At 36.4% G+C, this 15,675-nt stretch overlaps 1 protein-coding gene across 1 annotated transcript; it reads left to right on the top strand.

Moving 5' to 3' along the window:
- Nucleotides 1-9,863: 9,863 nt before the first annotated feature.
- On the top strand, nucleotides 9,864-11,562 carry LOC148017490 (uncharacterized). Its single transcript, XM_087662871.1, has 4 exons — nucleotides 9,864-10,125; nucleotides 10,266-10,372; nucleotides 10,561-10,881; nucleotides 11,035-11,562. Exons 1-4 carry the CDS (start codon nucleotides 10,072-10,074, stop codon nucleotides 11,519-11,521), a joined length of 969 nt encoding a protein of 322 aa, XP_087518997.1. The 5' UTR covers nucleotides 9,864-10,071; the 3' UTR covers nucleotides 11,522-11,562.
- Nucleotides 11,563-15,675: the final 4,113 nt, after the last annotated feature.

Raw genomic sequence — 15,675 nt, forward strand, 5'->3', positions numbered from 1 at the left:
GTACGTTGATTTATATTGATTAACATAGACTAGCATATGGCATTATTCTATTTTACAAGTTGTAATTCTAATACCCATGGACTCTTGGATGGTTCTATTCAATGGTCTAATCTACACAAAACCTATATTTTCCATTATCCTTTTTAATGAGATGCGGTTCTACTACCCATGGAATCTTTGATGGTTCTATTATTCCCTTGACTAGCATGTCTTTATTGTGGCATTGATTATCTATATTCCTTTTGAAGAACGTGATTGCATAAGAATTTTGATGGGTAGCATTGGTAAGTTGGTATCTCATGTATGACTAGAGCAGTCATTGTTTGTTTCTCAATTGTTGGTAACATGTTTGGATACTATTAAAGTAGTCCTTGGATCTCTTGTTGCCCTTGTTGAATTGGTGTTTCTAAAATCAACACTTGCTAGAAAATAAGTTTTATTTGGGAGAGTTATAATGCTATAGATTATGCATTGGATATTTCTAATACCTCATCTCTAAAGAAAATCCCAACTAGTCACATTCCAAAGTTAAAGGAATATTTTTTTTTCCAGTATGTATACCTTACGTTATCAAATTTAACCCCCAATTGCTAAGGGTACTAGCTTCTAAGAGTCTCTAAAAAGGATTCAAAAAGGGTTTTCTTCATGGGTTCTAAGGCTCAATTTTTTTGCTAAGCATTTCCTTATGGAGAAAAAAGATACACCTAAATCTAGTAGTGCTTTGAGATAGGTGAATCTCCTATTTGGATAATAATTAATGCTACCAGTTGGGTTGTGTATTTGGATACTTGAGGCTTGAACCTGCAAATTGCTGAGCCTTAACAACTATTCACGTAGATGTTTTCCTAGATAGATACTCATGTTTCAAAGTTTTCTTTCTTGAGTTGTACATTTTAAATATGTGTTCATTTTGCTTTCAACTTATTCCAATATTTACTCACATGGCCATATTTGCTACAATAAAATCGTTTTAGTCTGCCTTGAGTATCCTTATTTGGAAGAGCTCTTTTCTATGTGACTTGAAAATTTTGGGCATCAATGACTACGGGTATTGGACCATCTATCATCATTGTTATGTATGTTTTTGTGTGTGCAATTTATAAATTGTACCTCTATTTCTCTTGGAAGTTTCTTACAATTTCTCAATTACTTTAAATGTTGATTATGTATATTCAAGTCTATAAAATGTCTCACTGATGGCACTTTTTGGTGAGTCCAATTTTCTTTTACTACATAGTCACTTATTGAGTACATCATATGGCTGCAAATTCTTCAAGCAATCTTCTCATTTCTCATGTTTTTTGATATTCTATCTAGCCATGGTATCCCAAAACATTGTCGAAGTGGTGAAGGCCATGATAGGACATCCTTTGTTGACAAGGAATTAAAAAATCATGATTAAACTCATGGATTTGTACTCACCATTATTGTTGTTGTTAATTAAGAAAGTCTAATAATATGTGATTTGTTGCAACGTAGAAGTGATTATTTTCATCATCTACTCCATATACAATGGTAACTCCATTTTCATATACATAAGTTCATCTTGCACTAGAGATTATAGGGTTTGTGGGGACAATGAAGATTGGGGAGTTGTCCCCACCAAATATATAATACATAAACTGAGAGAGAAAGAGAGAAGAAGCACCTTAATTCCTTTTGCTAGAAAACTACATGTCCAAGTTCTTCTCCTTGCCTTTCATCTTAGTGCATGTAGCCCTTTATTAACCATGATTTAATTTACTACGATTAATTGATTATGGTTGGGACCCCAAAATATATTTCAAGTGATGCTAGTTATTCTCAATCTAGATTTGGTTTTCTTAATCTAGATTAATGTGTATAACCTTTTCTCAATATGTGCATTCAATTTGTAAAGATCACTTTCAACTCGATGCATACACAAAAAGGGTAGAAAAATAGCAAGGAGCTATTGGTTGTAGAACTATAGCTAGAGCCACATGTCTAATAGCCACTAGCTCTATGACTTTCTTTAACCTAAAACATATTTACAGTCACTTGAAATACCATGCAAAAACTCCAAGTCAAAGTGCATTTAAATGACCATTTAAATGAATGTGAAAATCGCACATTAAATATTGTATAAAAGTGTGAAAAAAGTTTCATATATGTTTCATGAAGTAAACATGATTTTGGACATGAGCTTTTTATGAGCTTTTTATCATGGCTTTAGATGTGCCTATAAGATTTCTTTCTCAATTAAGAACATTTTTCAATGTGGCTATTTATAGGCCTAATCACTTGTAATATATGTATTAAAAAAAAGGCTCTCAAAATTTGACTTTCTAGGATGCACTATTGCATCCATATTTTTTTTGTAAAGGTAGAATTATGCACTTATCCTTTTTAACACTTCTTTGACATAGTAGCACTTTGATTAATCAAGTAACCTATACAAAGTTGCAAAAACATTTGGACCAAGACACCTCAATATTTTGTCATGATATAACACATTTAAACCATGGATGTTAAGGTTCAATACTTCCAAAGTGCATGACAATCGATAAGCATATTATTTGTTCACTAGGAGATTGGATGTTTGAAACATTTACCTGATGATCACACCATTTGCCAGTATTGTCTATAGTACTATTCCTTTTTTCCAAAAAAGAGGGTTGAAAGCCATAACCATTTAAAGAATTTTCTCATTGGTTAATTAAGATACACAACACCAATATGTATGGTAGTACCCATCCACATTGAGAAATAAGAGGTAACTCATGAGCTCAAACTTTCTAAGATGAGAGAAAAATCATTACAATCACAACGCATAAAGTTCAACATAACAATGGCTATACCTCCACCATTTTTTGATACATGTGACTTGGAAACTGTATCCAATTTGAGAAGATTAGGTAGCCAATAGCATGCAAGGTGAGCCAAAATAAATGTGACGTGTGAGAAATTGTTACCTTTCATGCTATCATCATTTATAAGAAAGGTCTGGTAGTAATGAGTTTTCAAATATGTGTGCATGATTGTGCAAGATTATGTATTTCAAGTAGTCAAGTAGTAATATGTATATGTATATGTGATGGGGGATAAGTTAGGAGAACACAAAAAGTGATGAAACAAGTGCAGCTATGTGTCCATGTATGTTGAGGTGTTGAGCTCTACATGATTGGCATCCATTATGCACCTTTGGGATGTGGCAAGATATTACTCACTAGTATATTAGGTGACTAACATGAGGATATTCCAATTATTCTACAATAAGACTAAACCCATGTAGTCCACTCTTAGTTATAGCACATTTATTGTGCCACATCTTCTCTCCTTTAGTAGGTTTAACTGCATGTACATATGTTGTGGTACACACATCCTTAGTGACTCTGTGTACATACATTGTGGTACTTTCAATATATTAGAATTTTATCATATTCTAGATTTAGTTCTTTTTGTGAAACAAGAAAGAATAATAATAATAAAATTTCAAGCCTATCTTTGAGTGTTCTCAAGTCTCCATTACTTTTGTGTGACATGTGCTCTTCGATTCTTCACTTGTGTCCCCTCTTGTCTATTTCTATAGTTTTAGAGTCATCCCATGGTTGCAAAGATCTTGATTGAAGGCAAAGGTGAAGGTATTGGAGCATGAAAGAAAAAAGCAAGCAATGTGTAAGAAGCTATTCCATCTTGCTCAATTTGCATTGCATTATAGTAGGAGGAGGCTCTTGAGACTAGCACGGGTATAGTCTTCAATTGTAATGAAAGTTGGTGAGTATGAAGAATAGTGTATGTACTACAAGTAAGAGCCTTTAGGACTTTTTAATTGTGATTTTTAGCATCTAAGGTCATTTCGGTCTCCTTTCTGAACTTGCAACTTGTCTCGATAACAGTTTTCGCGTATACCACAGTTTTTGCTATGTCTGTTATTTTTAGGTACACATGTTAAAGATTTGGATTTGTAAGATTTCACGTATTTACTAGGTTACAAATACAAAAGACATTTTTATATGGATTACAACTTCTAGTTATTATTGTGTAATTAGTAAAGAAAGGCTACATGTTTAGTTATGATGCACCTCGTATCAACTTACTTGCAAATTGTAGGTTTTTGCAAGTTGTCTTGTCAATTTATCTAACAACTTTGACCAAATGGTTAGCAAGAAGCTTGTTAATAATAAATATCCTTCTTGAAAGTTAACAATGAATTTTTTCTTGAAGAGTAAACATGTTTGGAATTACATTAAAGAAGATATGGTAGCAACACCTGAGTTCCTATGTGAAATGCTACTACACAATAGGTAAAGGCTAAGAAATATTGGGAGTAGACACAGAGTAAAGTCATAAATTGGTTGCTTGTCAATGTCATAGATAGCATGATGGTCTATTTATAATAATTGAATATCTACACTATTGCATGGAAGAATGTAGCAAGGTTGTTTGAAGTAGAGAGTATTGGCATATATAATTTTGGTAATAGTAGAGAGTACTGGCATTGTGGTTAAAAAGGCCACATTTTTAAAAATTACTTCAAAAAGAAGGCTAGAATTAGAAAATGAAAAAATAACAAGGCAATTGTACATCCAACAATAGAAACAATGATGACAAAAGTAAAAATTTCTTTATTATATATCACTTTATGAGAATACTATGACTATTATTGATAGTTCATTAAAAAATTATGCATGGTATGTAGACTCATGTACTTTTAACCACATGACTTCTCACAGAGACTAATTTAGAGAGATGTGCAATTCAAAGTCTCTAGGCTATGTGGAGATAGTGGATGATATAGCTCACCCCATTACTCATATTAAAAATATTCCTTTGAGTATGTAGGATGATAAAACTAAGTACTTGACTAATATGCCGCGTGTATCAAATATTACAAAAATCTTGGTGTCTATTGGTAGATGGTAAAACTAGGATTATAGATTTGATGTACATTTGATGCTTGTTATGTACAATATCTAAAAGATAATTGCATGTTGGCTGTAAAAGAGAAACATGCTTGTAGATTGTTTACTCTTGATGTAAGTCTACTCAAAATGGATGCTATCATGTTTGCAAAAGGTTCAAGTATTGTGGTTCATTTTGAAATTTGACATAAGAGAATTGGTCATGTGAATGTGCAACGGTTGAAAGATATGCAACCAAAACATATTGTGGATGGCTTGGCCAAGCTTAGGATTGATGGGATGTGTAAAGTATATAAAGCATTTCAATTTGGAAAGCAAGCAAGGCATGGGTTTCCACATGAAAAGCATGTATGCAAGAAGCCTCTTGAATTGACACATTATGATGTGTGGGTTGTGTATTGCATACGTAAGGTTAGACGGAGGGGGAGAATATCTCTCCAATGAGTTTTTTGAGTGTTTGTAGAAAAATGTATACAAAGGTAGTATACGTGTAGATATACTATACAAAAAATGGAGTTGTCAAGTGAAAAAAAAAATCATATTAGAGAGGTAGCTTGGGCATTGATGTCAGAAAGAAACTTATCTCATTATTATTGGGCTAAAGGAGTTGCTATTTTTGTATACATTATGAATAAGACACCTACTACTGTTGTACATAATATGATACCCAAAGAGAAGTTTACAAGTAGAAAGCCAAAATTTTCCCATTTGAAAGTATTTTGACATATTGCTTATGTGCATATTTGTGATGAGTTACATAGTATCCCAAAGGAAAAAAAAACATGTATTTATGGAATATTCTCTTGAGTAAAAGGATTGCAGATGTTATAACCCTATTACACGTGAGCTAAGAGTTAGCAGAGATGTTATTACAAGAAGAGGTGTATATGGAGTAGGTAGCAATTTATGAGTATTTAGAGCATCCCACATTTTTGTGTAGGTTAAAACAAGTGCTCTATGACCTGAAGCAAGTACTTAGAGCATGGTCTAACGAGATTGGAAAGTATCTTCTCAACATTGTCTTTTATAGTTCCGATATTGATTACTCACTTTATATGAGGAAGAGAGATGTAGATTTGGTCATTATAGTTATCCATGTGGATGACTTGATTATTATAGGTGATAGTACTGACATGGGAATGCTCATGTTTAAGGAAATTTTGAAAAGGACGTTTGAGATAAAGGATTTGGGTGAACTAAGGTACTTTTTTGGTATTGACGTGATCAAATGTGAGGGTGGTATATGGCTATCCCAAAGGTAGTATGGCTTGGATATGTTGTCCAAGTATGGTGTGATAGCATGTAAGCCTCTTTCAGTACCATTGGAGTGAAATGTGAGGTTGAGTACCAATATTCAAGATGAGATAGAAGACCCTACTATGTTCAGGAGGATATTAAGAAGTTTGATTTACATGACTATCATTAGGCCAGAGTTGAGTTATGATATTGGTCTTGTCAATTAGTTCATGTAGGTACCTAAAAAGACTCATTTGGATATAATTAGACACATATTGAGGTATGTGAAGTCCACTTTACATTATGAACTACTTTATGAAGCAGGCTCGGATAAGTTATTCATGAGTATATGTGTGCATAACATGGTTTCAAAATTAGGTAATTTTAAAATACCATTTATATACATTTTTTACATACAAAAGGGTGTAATATAAAGGAATAATTAATAGATTGAATAAAAAAGGGTTATGTTTTATTCAAGAAAATTTCATAGATAATGATATCTATAAATAGGCCTTGAACATAGGTGATGTAGAGGATATACATATAGTAACTTCCTCGAGGAAGTAGGTAAGGATATACAAGTGTTTTGATACATAGATGCAGATTGGGCTGAGTAGCATGTCTCATAAAAGATCTACCAATGGATTTATTTTTTTCTTTGGTGGTGCACCAATTATGTGAATTAGTGAAAGGCAACCTTTGGTTTCTTTGTCAAGTATAGATGCTAAGTACAAAGATGCTACTATGATAGCATGCGAGATGATATGGCTACAAAAGTTATCAAGTGAAATGGATGTGCACCGAGATGGTCTAGTTGTCTTCTATTGTGATAACATGAGCAACATGCAACTAGCTAGGAACGCATTATTCTATGCTAAGACAAAAAACATTAAAGTACATCACTACTTTGTGAGAGAATGTACTTCCATGAGAGATTGACTTGGTATATGTCAAAGTATATGTGATTAGGTAATTGATAATTTCACAAAGGCATTGGTGCATGGAAGCTTTCAAAAATTTGAAGTTGGAGTTACAAAGATACAGCTGAGCTTGAGAAAGAGTATTGAGATAGCAAACTCAACATGTGCAAACATTGATGATAGACCGCCTAGTTAGATATATCCGAACATCCACACTTAGCACATTGGTGGTCACTATGATCCTCAGATGGCCCCCACTGACTTATCACTTATTATATGTGGTTTGTTGCACCTACCTACAACTAGCATAGTTATAGCACCAATTGATTAGTATAGTCAGTTATGCCCTATTTGACTTAGTAGGCCACATTTCTTTATGTTGTAGCTTATCTATACTTTGTATAAATTGTATTGTGTATGAAAGAAGAAGAAAAAACCAGCAATAAATTGTTTTTGCCTCCGTCTCTCTTCTTGTATTCTTGAATGAGTTTGCTCTTATGTGTATGGTTATATCCCTCTTCAAACTTTTGCAACAACTGAGAAGCAACAAGACCTTTTGCTAATAGATATAGAAACCTTTAAGTTGAAACATTAGATGAGTTTTAATCAAATCATTGTCTTTTCCACTTTCTTTTAAACTAAAGGTAACTTGGTAAGTTGAAAATTTTAAACCTTATTGTTCTTCTCGAAATGTGAGTAAACATGTTAATATTTCTATTAAGAATAATTACATGTCCACTCTGGGGGTTCACTATATATATGTATTATGTATATCACATGCATTCAAGGTCTATTTATAAATATTTTTATTTGTTAATTTTCTTTGAATAGAACACAATCCTTTTTAATTCAACCTATAAATAACCCCTTTATATGACACCCTTCTATCAATAAAAAATATATAAAAATGGTGTTAAGAAAACCCTTTTTTGAACTCCCATGACATATACATATATTCATGATGACTGAGCCCTTGAGAATGTCCATCTTAAGGATGCATCGAGTAAAAATGATACCACATTTGTATATGAATAGAGTAGTCTGGTGATCATAAGTCCTTCTAGTCATGGAGTTTTTATGGATGCATGCATGTGTGTATACCTCAATGTTCAATTATGTGATACGTTCCTAAGTTTATGGGTTTCTCCATGTGATTCAATTTTGCATATATACATATACATACATACATACATATGTACATACATATATATAAATATAAATATAAATAGATAAATAAATAAATAACATGTATATATATATATGCATGTATCAATGCACTTGTATATATGTGTAGAATTCCATCTCAACCTCTAATTAATGTCTCTCATTTAATGGTTTTGTCATCCTAGTCAACATCCACATAAACTTTCTCACATATTGGTAAATCCATACATACATGTGTGTGTGTGTGCATATACACATCTTGATATATGTAAGGTTCCACCTCAACCTCCATATGATTATGTCTCTCAATCAAAAGTCTTTTCCTCATAGTACCACGCACTTGATTGTCATAAATATGATGTGATGACTGACCTATAGTATTGTGAATATACACAAATTCACACAATCATAAGCACACATACACACAAATAATATTTACTAACACACACAAACACATGCAGATACATATATACATTATAGTAACATATAGATACTCATGACAACCCCATTGATGACATAAAATTATTTAAGAAATGATGATGTTCCCCGAACCATAATGGCTCCATTTAAGTTGCCCTCACAACACAACTACCATTCCTTATACTGTCCTCTCTAGATTCAAAGAAAATAAACTTCTTATGGGACCCACACAAGTTGTCTCTATCATCTAGAAACCCTTTAAAAAACGAAAGCTTGGTTATATATATGGAACCTAACACATCAACTTTTGAACATATTTCTTGTAAACAATAATTCAGCACCTAGCTTGGTTTAGGTGCATCTAGAAATTGATTGGAATCAAGCTAGTTTGGCATGAACTTTTTTAAATTTAATTAGCACCTAACTACCTTGAATTCATCTAAATGTGAAGAAAGAAATCTATACACCAATCCATTCTTTATGCCAAGGCTTTCGAAAGGTATTCATACTCAACTAATTCAATATGCAGACCTAGTTAATTCATAAATGCTTAACTAATACTTATATTGATTTCTTTGTATCTAGATGAGTTGCATGTACCATAAACTACACAAATATTGATAACAAAAATAATAGCCTTATGAAGAAAAAGTAGCCAAATATCTATAAAGTGGGTTGATCTTAGAAGTACAAAGCTAAGCGCTTGAAGAGTAGTAAAAAAAGCTCAACTTATCTTTGGGAGAAATAGTATATGGCTATATTTCTATAAATATACGTTGAGGTAGCATCATAAGTTGCCATAGAGATGAAAGCAAGTCGACTAACTCGCTTAGATACATCTCACTACAAATGTCCTCTTTGTATGTTCACCCATATTGTTTTTGTGGGTTTTGCAACACCACCGGCACTCATCGCCTCGAGAGGACATGTGTGTGCCTCAATACACAAAATATTTTAGCTCAACCTCCATGTGATTGTTTTCCTCAATCAATGGCTTTGTCCTCTAGTTGACATCGACTTGATTGCCCTGTCGTTTTGCACATGGGCTTTCCTACTTAATAGTATATATCACCTCACACCTTAAAATTAATCACGTTGAGAAGCGGATCGTATTTAGGAGCGTGTATGAATTTTCGGGTTCGGACAATGCAAAAATCTTTAACGTGTAATTGCCGTTAACTAAGCGAAAAGGTCTCGTAAGTTCAACGTTCAAATTACATGTGAAAGAGGCCGGACGTTGGGTGGCTATAAAATGCCCAACCGCAGCACCACCAAGCACTCACGACAATTCCTTTGCCTCCCTTTCTCTTCCTTGATTCTCTAGTCTTCCTGATTCACCACACGTGTGCTGTTCGTACAGAGCTCTCATCTCTGATCTAAACAGTCTGGTTGTATTTTGCGCGCACTAGCGTTTGCAGAGAATATTAGAATTAGAATACAGCACAATGGCTGCAACGTTTGGCGCACCAGCTTCTGCCGCGAAGAACTCCAGCTACACGGTAGAGAGACTACTTGGAGCAATAATAATCTCACATATTTATATATATAGAGAGACAGAGAGGGGCAGAGAGAGAGAGAGTGTGTGTGTGTGTCTCTCTCTCTATCGCTGCTATAAGTCTTCGACTGTCAAATGCTGCAGGTTAATTCCGATGACTACTGGATCGAAAGGAACCACCAGCTCTTCACGACTCCTCCACCTGCAGAGTTGATCCACAGCTGGAGCAGCGGCGTGGCATGCGTCAAGAGGTGAGCGCGGCGCTGGGGATTGATATTGATCAGCAATTGACTATAATTATCATAAATGAGTGTGCAATGACAAGTGTCGGCGCCGCTAGTATTGAGCAGCAGCATACAATTGATTGAGGGTACTCTGTGTGTGTGTGTTCTTTTATGTGTACTCTGCCGCACAATATGCGTACTACGTTTGCTTGCAGGAGGAGCGCAGAGGAGAGACGCGCTTTGGTCGCATCCTCGTTTGAGCTGGGGTCGTATCATGACGAGTCAACACTCGGTGCCGCCGTGGGCGGGGCAGAGGTTACGGATGATAAGGGCAACATTGACCTGCCCCCCGGTAAGTATCCGGCCGAGTACTGGAAGGACGTCAGCAACCACGGCAACATCCTCGCCACCTTCATGGTTACTGCCCGCCACAAAACCGGCTTCACTCCTGATCTCTCCAGCGCCTCATTATCCAAGGAACAAGCCAAGGAATATATGGAGAAGTTCAATAAGTGGTTAGCTGTGCTCGACGAGGAGTATGTACTGCTCACTCATGATCATTCCCGTTCCGTTTGTGAAACTGTCTGCCCCCCTCCCCCGCTTCTCGTATGTGCCTCGTATGCGATAATTCTTTGTTCAAAAGCATATAATTGCTAACGCACTTGCTCGCTTATCATGCATGGTCACAGGTATTCTCCTTATGTTCTTTATGTTGGTGGGGACAAAAGCACGAGATCAAATGACAGCACCAACTGTGATGTGGTTCTCAATGGCGTTGGTGAGCTTGTGGTGGCATTGGCAGGCGTCGCCGGTGGGCCCTTAGCTGCAGCACTAGCTAACAAAGTCCGAGAGATAGTCAAGAGCTCAGCCAAGTACGTGACGCAGACAGGAGAGGCTGTGCAAGCAGGCTACTCCTTGGAGACGACCGCCACCACTGGCGAGAGGGACCCCATCCAACCCATTTGCTTTACCTCTACAGTCATGGGAAAGGCCCAAACTGGCAAGAGTGTCTCCGAAAGAAGTGAAGTCAACATAAGCTACCACAAGTACAAACTTAATAGCGCCCTTATCATTGCCATGGCTGACTACTTTGCTGAACATGGTACGCTTGTTGGTGCCAAACAGTATTGCGAGTACGTCAATGCTCCACTCTGCACTTACAAAACGATCGCATAACCAGCTGGCCCCCACTCCCCGCCTCCCCCTCCCCCCCCAAAGCTCTACTACTTACAAAACGTTCACATAACTCCCACCCCTAAGTTGTGTTCTTTCTATCATCAGTGTCATTCGACTCGACAACATGTGAGCCCTTTCTCTGTAGTCACGTTTTCTTCAAATTTGCTTGTTAGCGTGAAAAATCTACTATGGTAAAAGTCCCATCACTCGTCGCCATTGTTTATACCTCTGGATGTTTAAAACTCATCTTCAGCTATTTGTACTAATCAATAAAGTGTCTCTCAAGGGTATGTGCATGTGCTACAATAGGTTTTGTTTTGTGCCTACTCATGTTCCATTAGAAATTTCAAGATGTTTGCATATAGATGTGTTGAACTCCATGAGAATGACAAGAGAGACCAGAGGAAGAGGAGAGTGGCAAGATACCAATGATCATAAAGAGAGTCCAAATATAAAGATAAGAGAGACCAGAGGAAGAGAAGAGAGTTGGAAGACACCAATGATCATAAAGAGAATCCAAATATAATACAAGGAGTTTTTGAATAGTTCCTACATAGGAAAACTCTTGCCATGTAGAAAATTCTCTAACTTTTCCTAGGTATATGTATATAGATTCCCTATGTATAACCAAGGAATTACTTTCCCCACATCCCATGTTGGGGAATCCTAGGTATGCATGTATGAACTCCTTATATATAACTAGGAACTTTATTCTACACATCTTCAACTAGGGACTTGTAGGTCATATAACTAGGAATTTTAATTCTCCACATCTTGAACTAGGGATTTGTAGGTCATATAACTAGGGAATCATGTTTCCCATACAACACAGTAGGGAATTCTAAGCCACACAACTAGGGAACTTGGTTCCTCACATTTCATACTGGGCAATTACAAATAGCCATATCAAGAACATATGTATACTTCATGCAAAAGGATAAATAGTTTATGGAAAATGGTTGCCAAGAAAATTAGGCCTAAATCAAGTAGTCATTCAATAATACAATATTGCTTCTCATCCCTTTTTACAAAATTGTGTAAAATTATTCTCTTTATTTCTCTAAAAAATAATTGGTGATGCACTAGCACTATAAAGTTAGTTATATTAATCTATAATTTAATGTTGAGCACCATGTGACCTAGCTCAATACTTATGGAAATTAGAAACAAATTGTGGTGTGCCATTTGTGCATATTGTTCAACACATTTCTAATACATATGCATTATAAAAAGAGATGAAAATGATCCTCTTCCGCACAAGGTAAATTTCCTCTAATAAGCATTAACATACTAGGTCCACCTCTGAAAAACTTCACCACAAATAGCCTCCAAAGAAACATATTAAACTTATAAGAAGATGTGGCATTCCATATTGCTATGGCTAATTTTTTGCATTTTTCTCACATATGTAAGTTTATTGTAGTTACTACAATTATCTCAACTTAGGTTAGAGTTTAAAATATATTGCACATGTCACCTACAATCAATCCTACTTGAGGTTGAGTTAAGTGCGCATTACCCATGTCACCTATAATCAAGCCCTAATTAAAGTTAAACATACTAAGGATTGTAATGAAAAAAGTGTAATTGGAGATCAAACCCCTAAGTCAAATGGATTGGGTTCTCAATGCAAATATGTTTTACCCCACTTTCTTTGCCATCAAGGAGCACTTGAAAAAAATTAGCTACAAAGATACCTACTTAATTTCTTGTTATCCCACAAGTTTTTCGAAATTTCATTTCCTTTTGAGAATTGGTAGGCTAATTTAGGAGTTTTCTCAATAACAAATATATATTCTTTGAAGCCCAAATCAATCAATTAAATGGACAATGCAACTAATGAATCAATCCTCACAAAGGCATTTAGCCAATCTTGAGTATTTCAAGCTATGATTATTATTCTTCATGTTTTTTCATGGGTAAATATCCCCTAAGGAGGAGATTTTACAATGGCTTGAATGTAACTTGCACGTTTGTCCACTTGTGAGACACGTCTTAGCAACCCATCGGGAGGAGGGTCTAGAAGGCTCCGCCTAGCACTCGCAGGGAATGACATAAGCTTTGTGATTTAGGTCTTCCTGAGTTTGCCCCAAGCGGAACTGTCCAGCCCTTCCCACTTGGGATCGACCTAAGGTTAGGGTTCTTTTCCTATCAGCAAAGTCTCTAGGAAGGAGATAGCGTTGAGCTCCAGTTGTACCAGTTGGTGTAGGAACAATGGAGTCGATGCGGATTCATGCTGCACTTGGTTCATGGAGAATCGGAAATGAGAGGGATGCGAAGCTCAACCTCTCTACCATATGGGATAGCCCCATTCCTTTCCCCTAAAACAGAATAACCCGGAATTTCTACATCTTCTGACACTAGGTCTTCATTGTCTTATCATCTCATCATTTGAGAAAAGTTCCCAGCTAACCGGGACCACCCTTTCGTATGACGGACCTAAGTCATGTCCACTACACTTTCCTCAATTTTCTTTAGTTATCTAATTACCTAATACATTACGTTTTGACATGCAAAATCAGCTTCCTTAATTAAACAAATTAATCACAGGTTCCTTCATGTAACTTAGGCACTGACATAAAAACAATGCCAAGCAAGTTTCTTTTTCTTCAATAACTGCTCTTTATTAAAAAGAAAAATCCTAGAGTACATCCAATATAATGCCCGAAGGCTAGCCCAGCAATCTACAGGACTGCTACTCCAAGTTTTGCCCGTTGACTAGTACACGGGCCTCGAGATTCCATCTCGAGTCATGTCAGTCCCTTATGTGGGATCCAAAGGCAAGGTATTTACATCTAGAGCCTCTCCTGGCACCCAAGCATCCCCCGCTCCAAGCAGTACCCACGGAGAGACCTCTCGCGGCGGGTTAGGTCCATATACCCGGCAGGGCTAACAACCCCCTTAGATAGGGCCAGGTAGACAGTCGGAGGTAATTGTTCCTACCTCTCCCTCCAGGCTATGAACCTGAAGCATTAAGTGTTTTCCTTGAATTAGTTCCTTGAGAAAAGAGATCAAATAATGTACTTAAGTACAAGCACGAACGTTTCAAAGGTCGTTTGTGCGACCGACTGCTAAGGTGTGACTCCTTTTTCTCGGATGCTCCCAGCACCCCATCTTGGGTCTCTTCACGACTTGGCGAGATCCCAATAATTTCAACAAGAGCAAGTGATCTTGGTAAGTTGACTGATACTTGTCCATTTTCTTTGGGTTTTTCCTTAGGGTATCTTAGTCCCTAACTCAAGCATTAATTGGTTAGTCAAGGTAATGGACATGCCTTATTCGCAACCCAACGAAGGGTCTTTTAATCTCTAATTCTAGCCAAGCTCAGTTAACACACATGGCAACACATGATTCCTCATTTAAACTTTCAAGATGCGGTTTAGATGCATGCGATCCTTCCAATTCTCTTGGTGCGGTTCTATGCAGGATTTCCCAACCATCATGCACGTTGTGCGTTTAGTATAGTTGTACCCCTAAACGGCTTTTATCTCTCTTTATTCCTGGCAATGAGTACTTGTTTCTAATGCACCGGATCACATGTGACTTGTGTCTATGAAAGTCTAGGGTTTTGTCTAACGATGCAAGTGTATCTTATGAACAGAAATTAACATTTCATGTGTTTCTTTTAACCATGATTGTGAAACGTGAATTCTAAATGACTATTCATGCACTGAACTGGTTAAAAAGCTATCATTTTATGTGAAGTAAGGTGATAACCTTATCATTTTATGTGTGTAGAAGCTATCATTTCATGTGAGGTAAGGCGATAACCTTATCATTTTATGTGAGTAAAAGCTATCATTTCATGTGAGGTAAGGCGTTAACCTTACCATTTTATGTGCCTAAAATCTTATGGAAATTCAACCTGTACCGTTTTGTGCATGCAACTTAGTTCTTAGAATAAATAAAACCTTATTCACAACATTATCCCTTCCACGAGAAATAAGTCCTATATTAATTTTTAACGCTTAGAACCTGGGCTGATTCGTGTGTACTATGTTAGTCGTTTTGCTCGCCCCGCCAGCATTATCGGTGGCTTGGGCGTCTATGCTTCCCGTGACTTTCTACTTGGGAGCCATTCGCCTCACGGAGATTGGGCAGTCCGGACCTTAATAGGTTTCAGTTTGTTCGGGTTTGGTGGGAAAGACCACTAA

This window comes from Lygodium microphyllum, chromosome 22 (genome assembly GCF_053477565.2).
Source record: "Lygodium microphyllum isolate KBCC chromosome 22, Lygodium_microphyllum_v1.1.10, whole genome shotgun sequence".
NCBI lineage: Eukaryota > Viridiplantae > Streptophyta > Polypodiopsida > Schizaeales > Lygodiaceae > Lygodium > Lygodium microphyllum.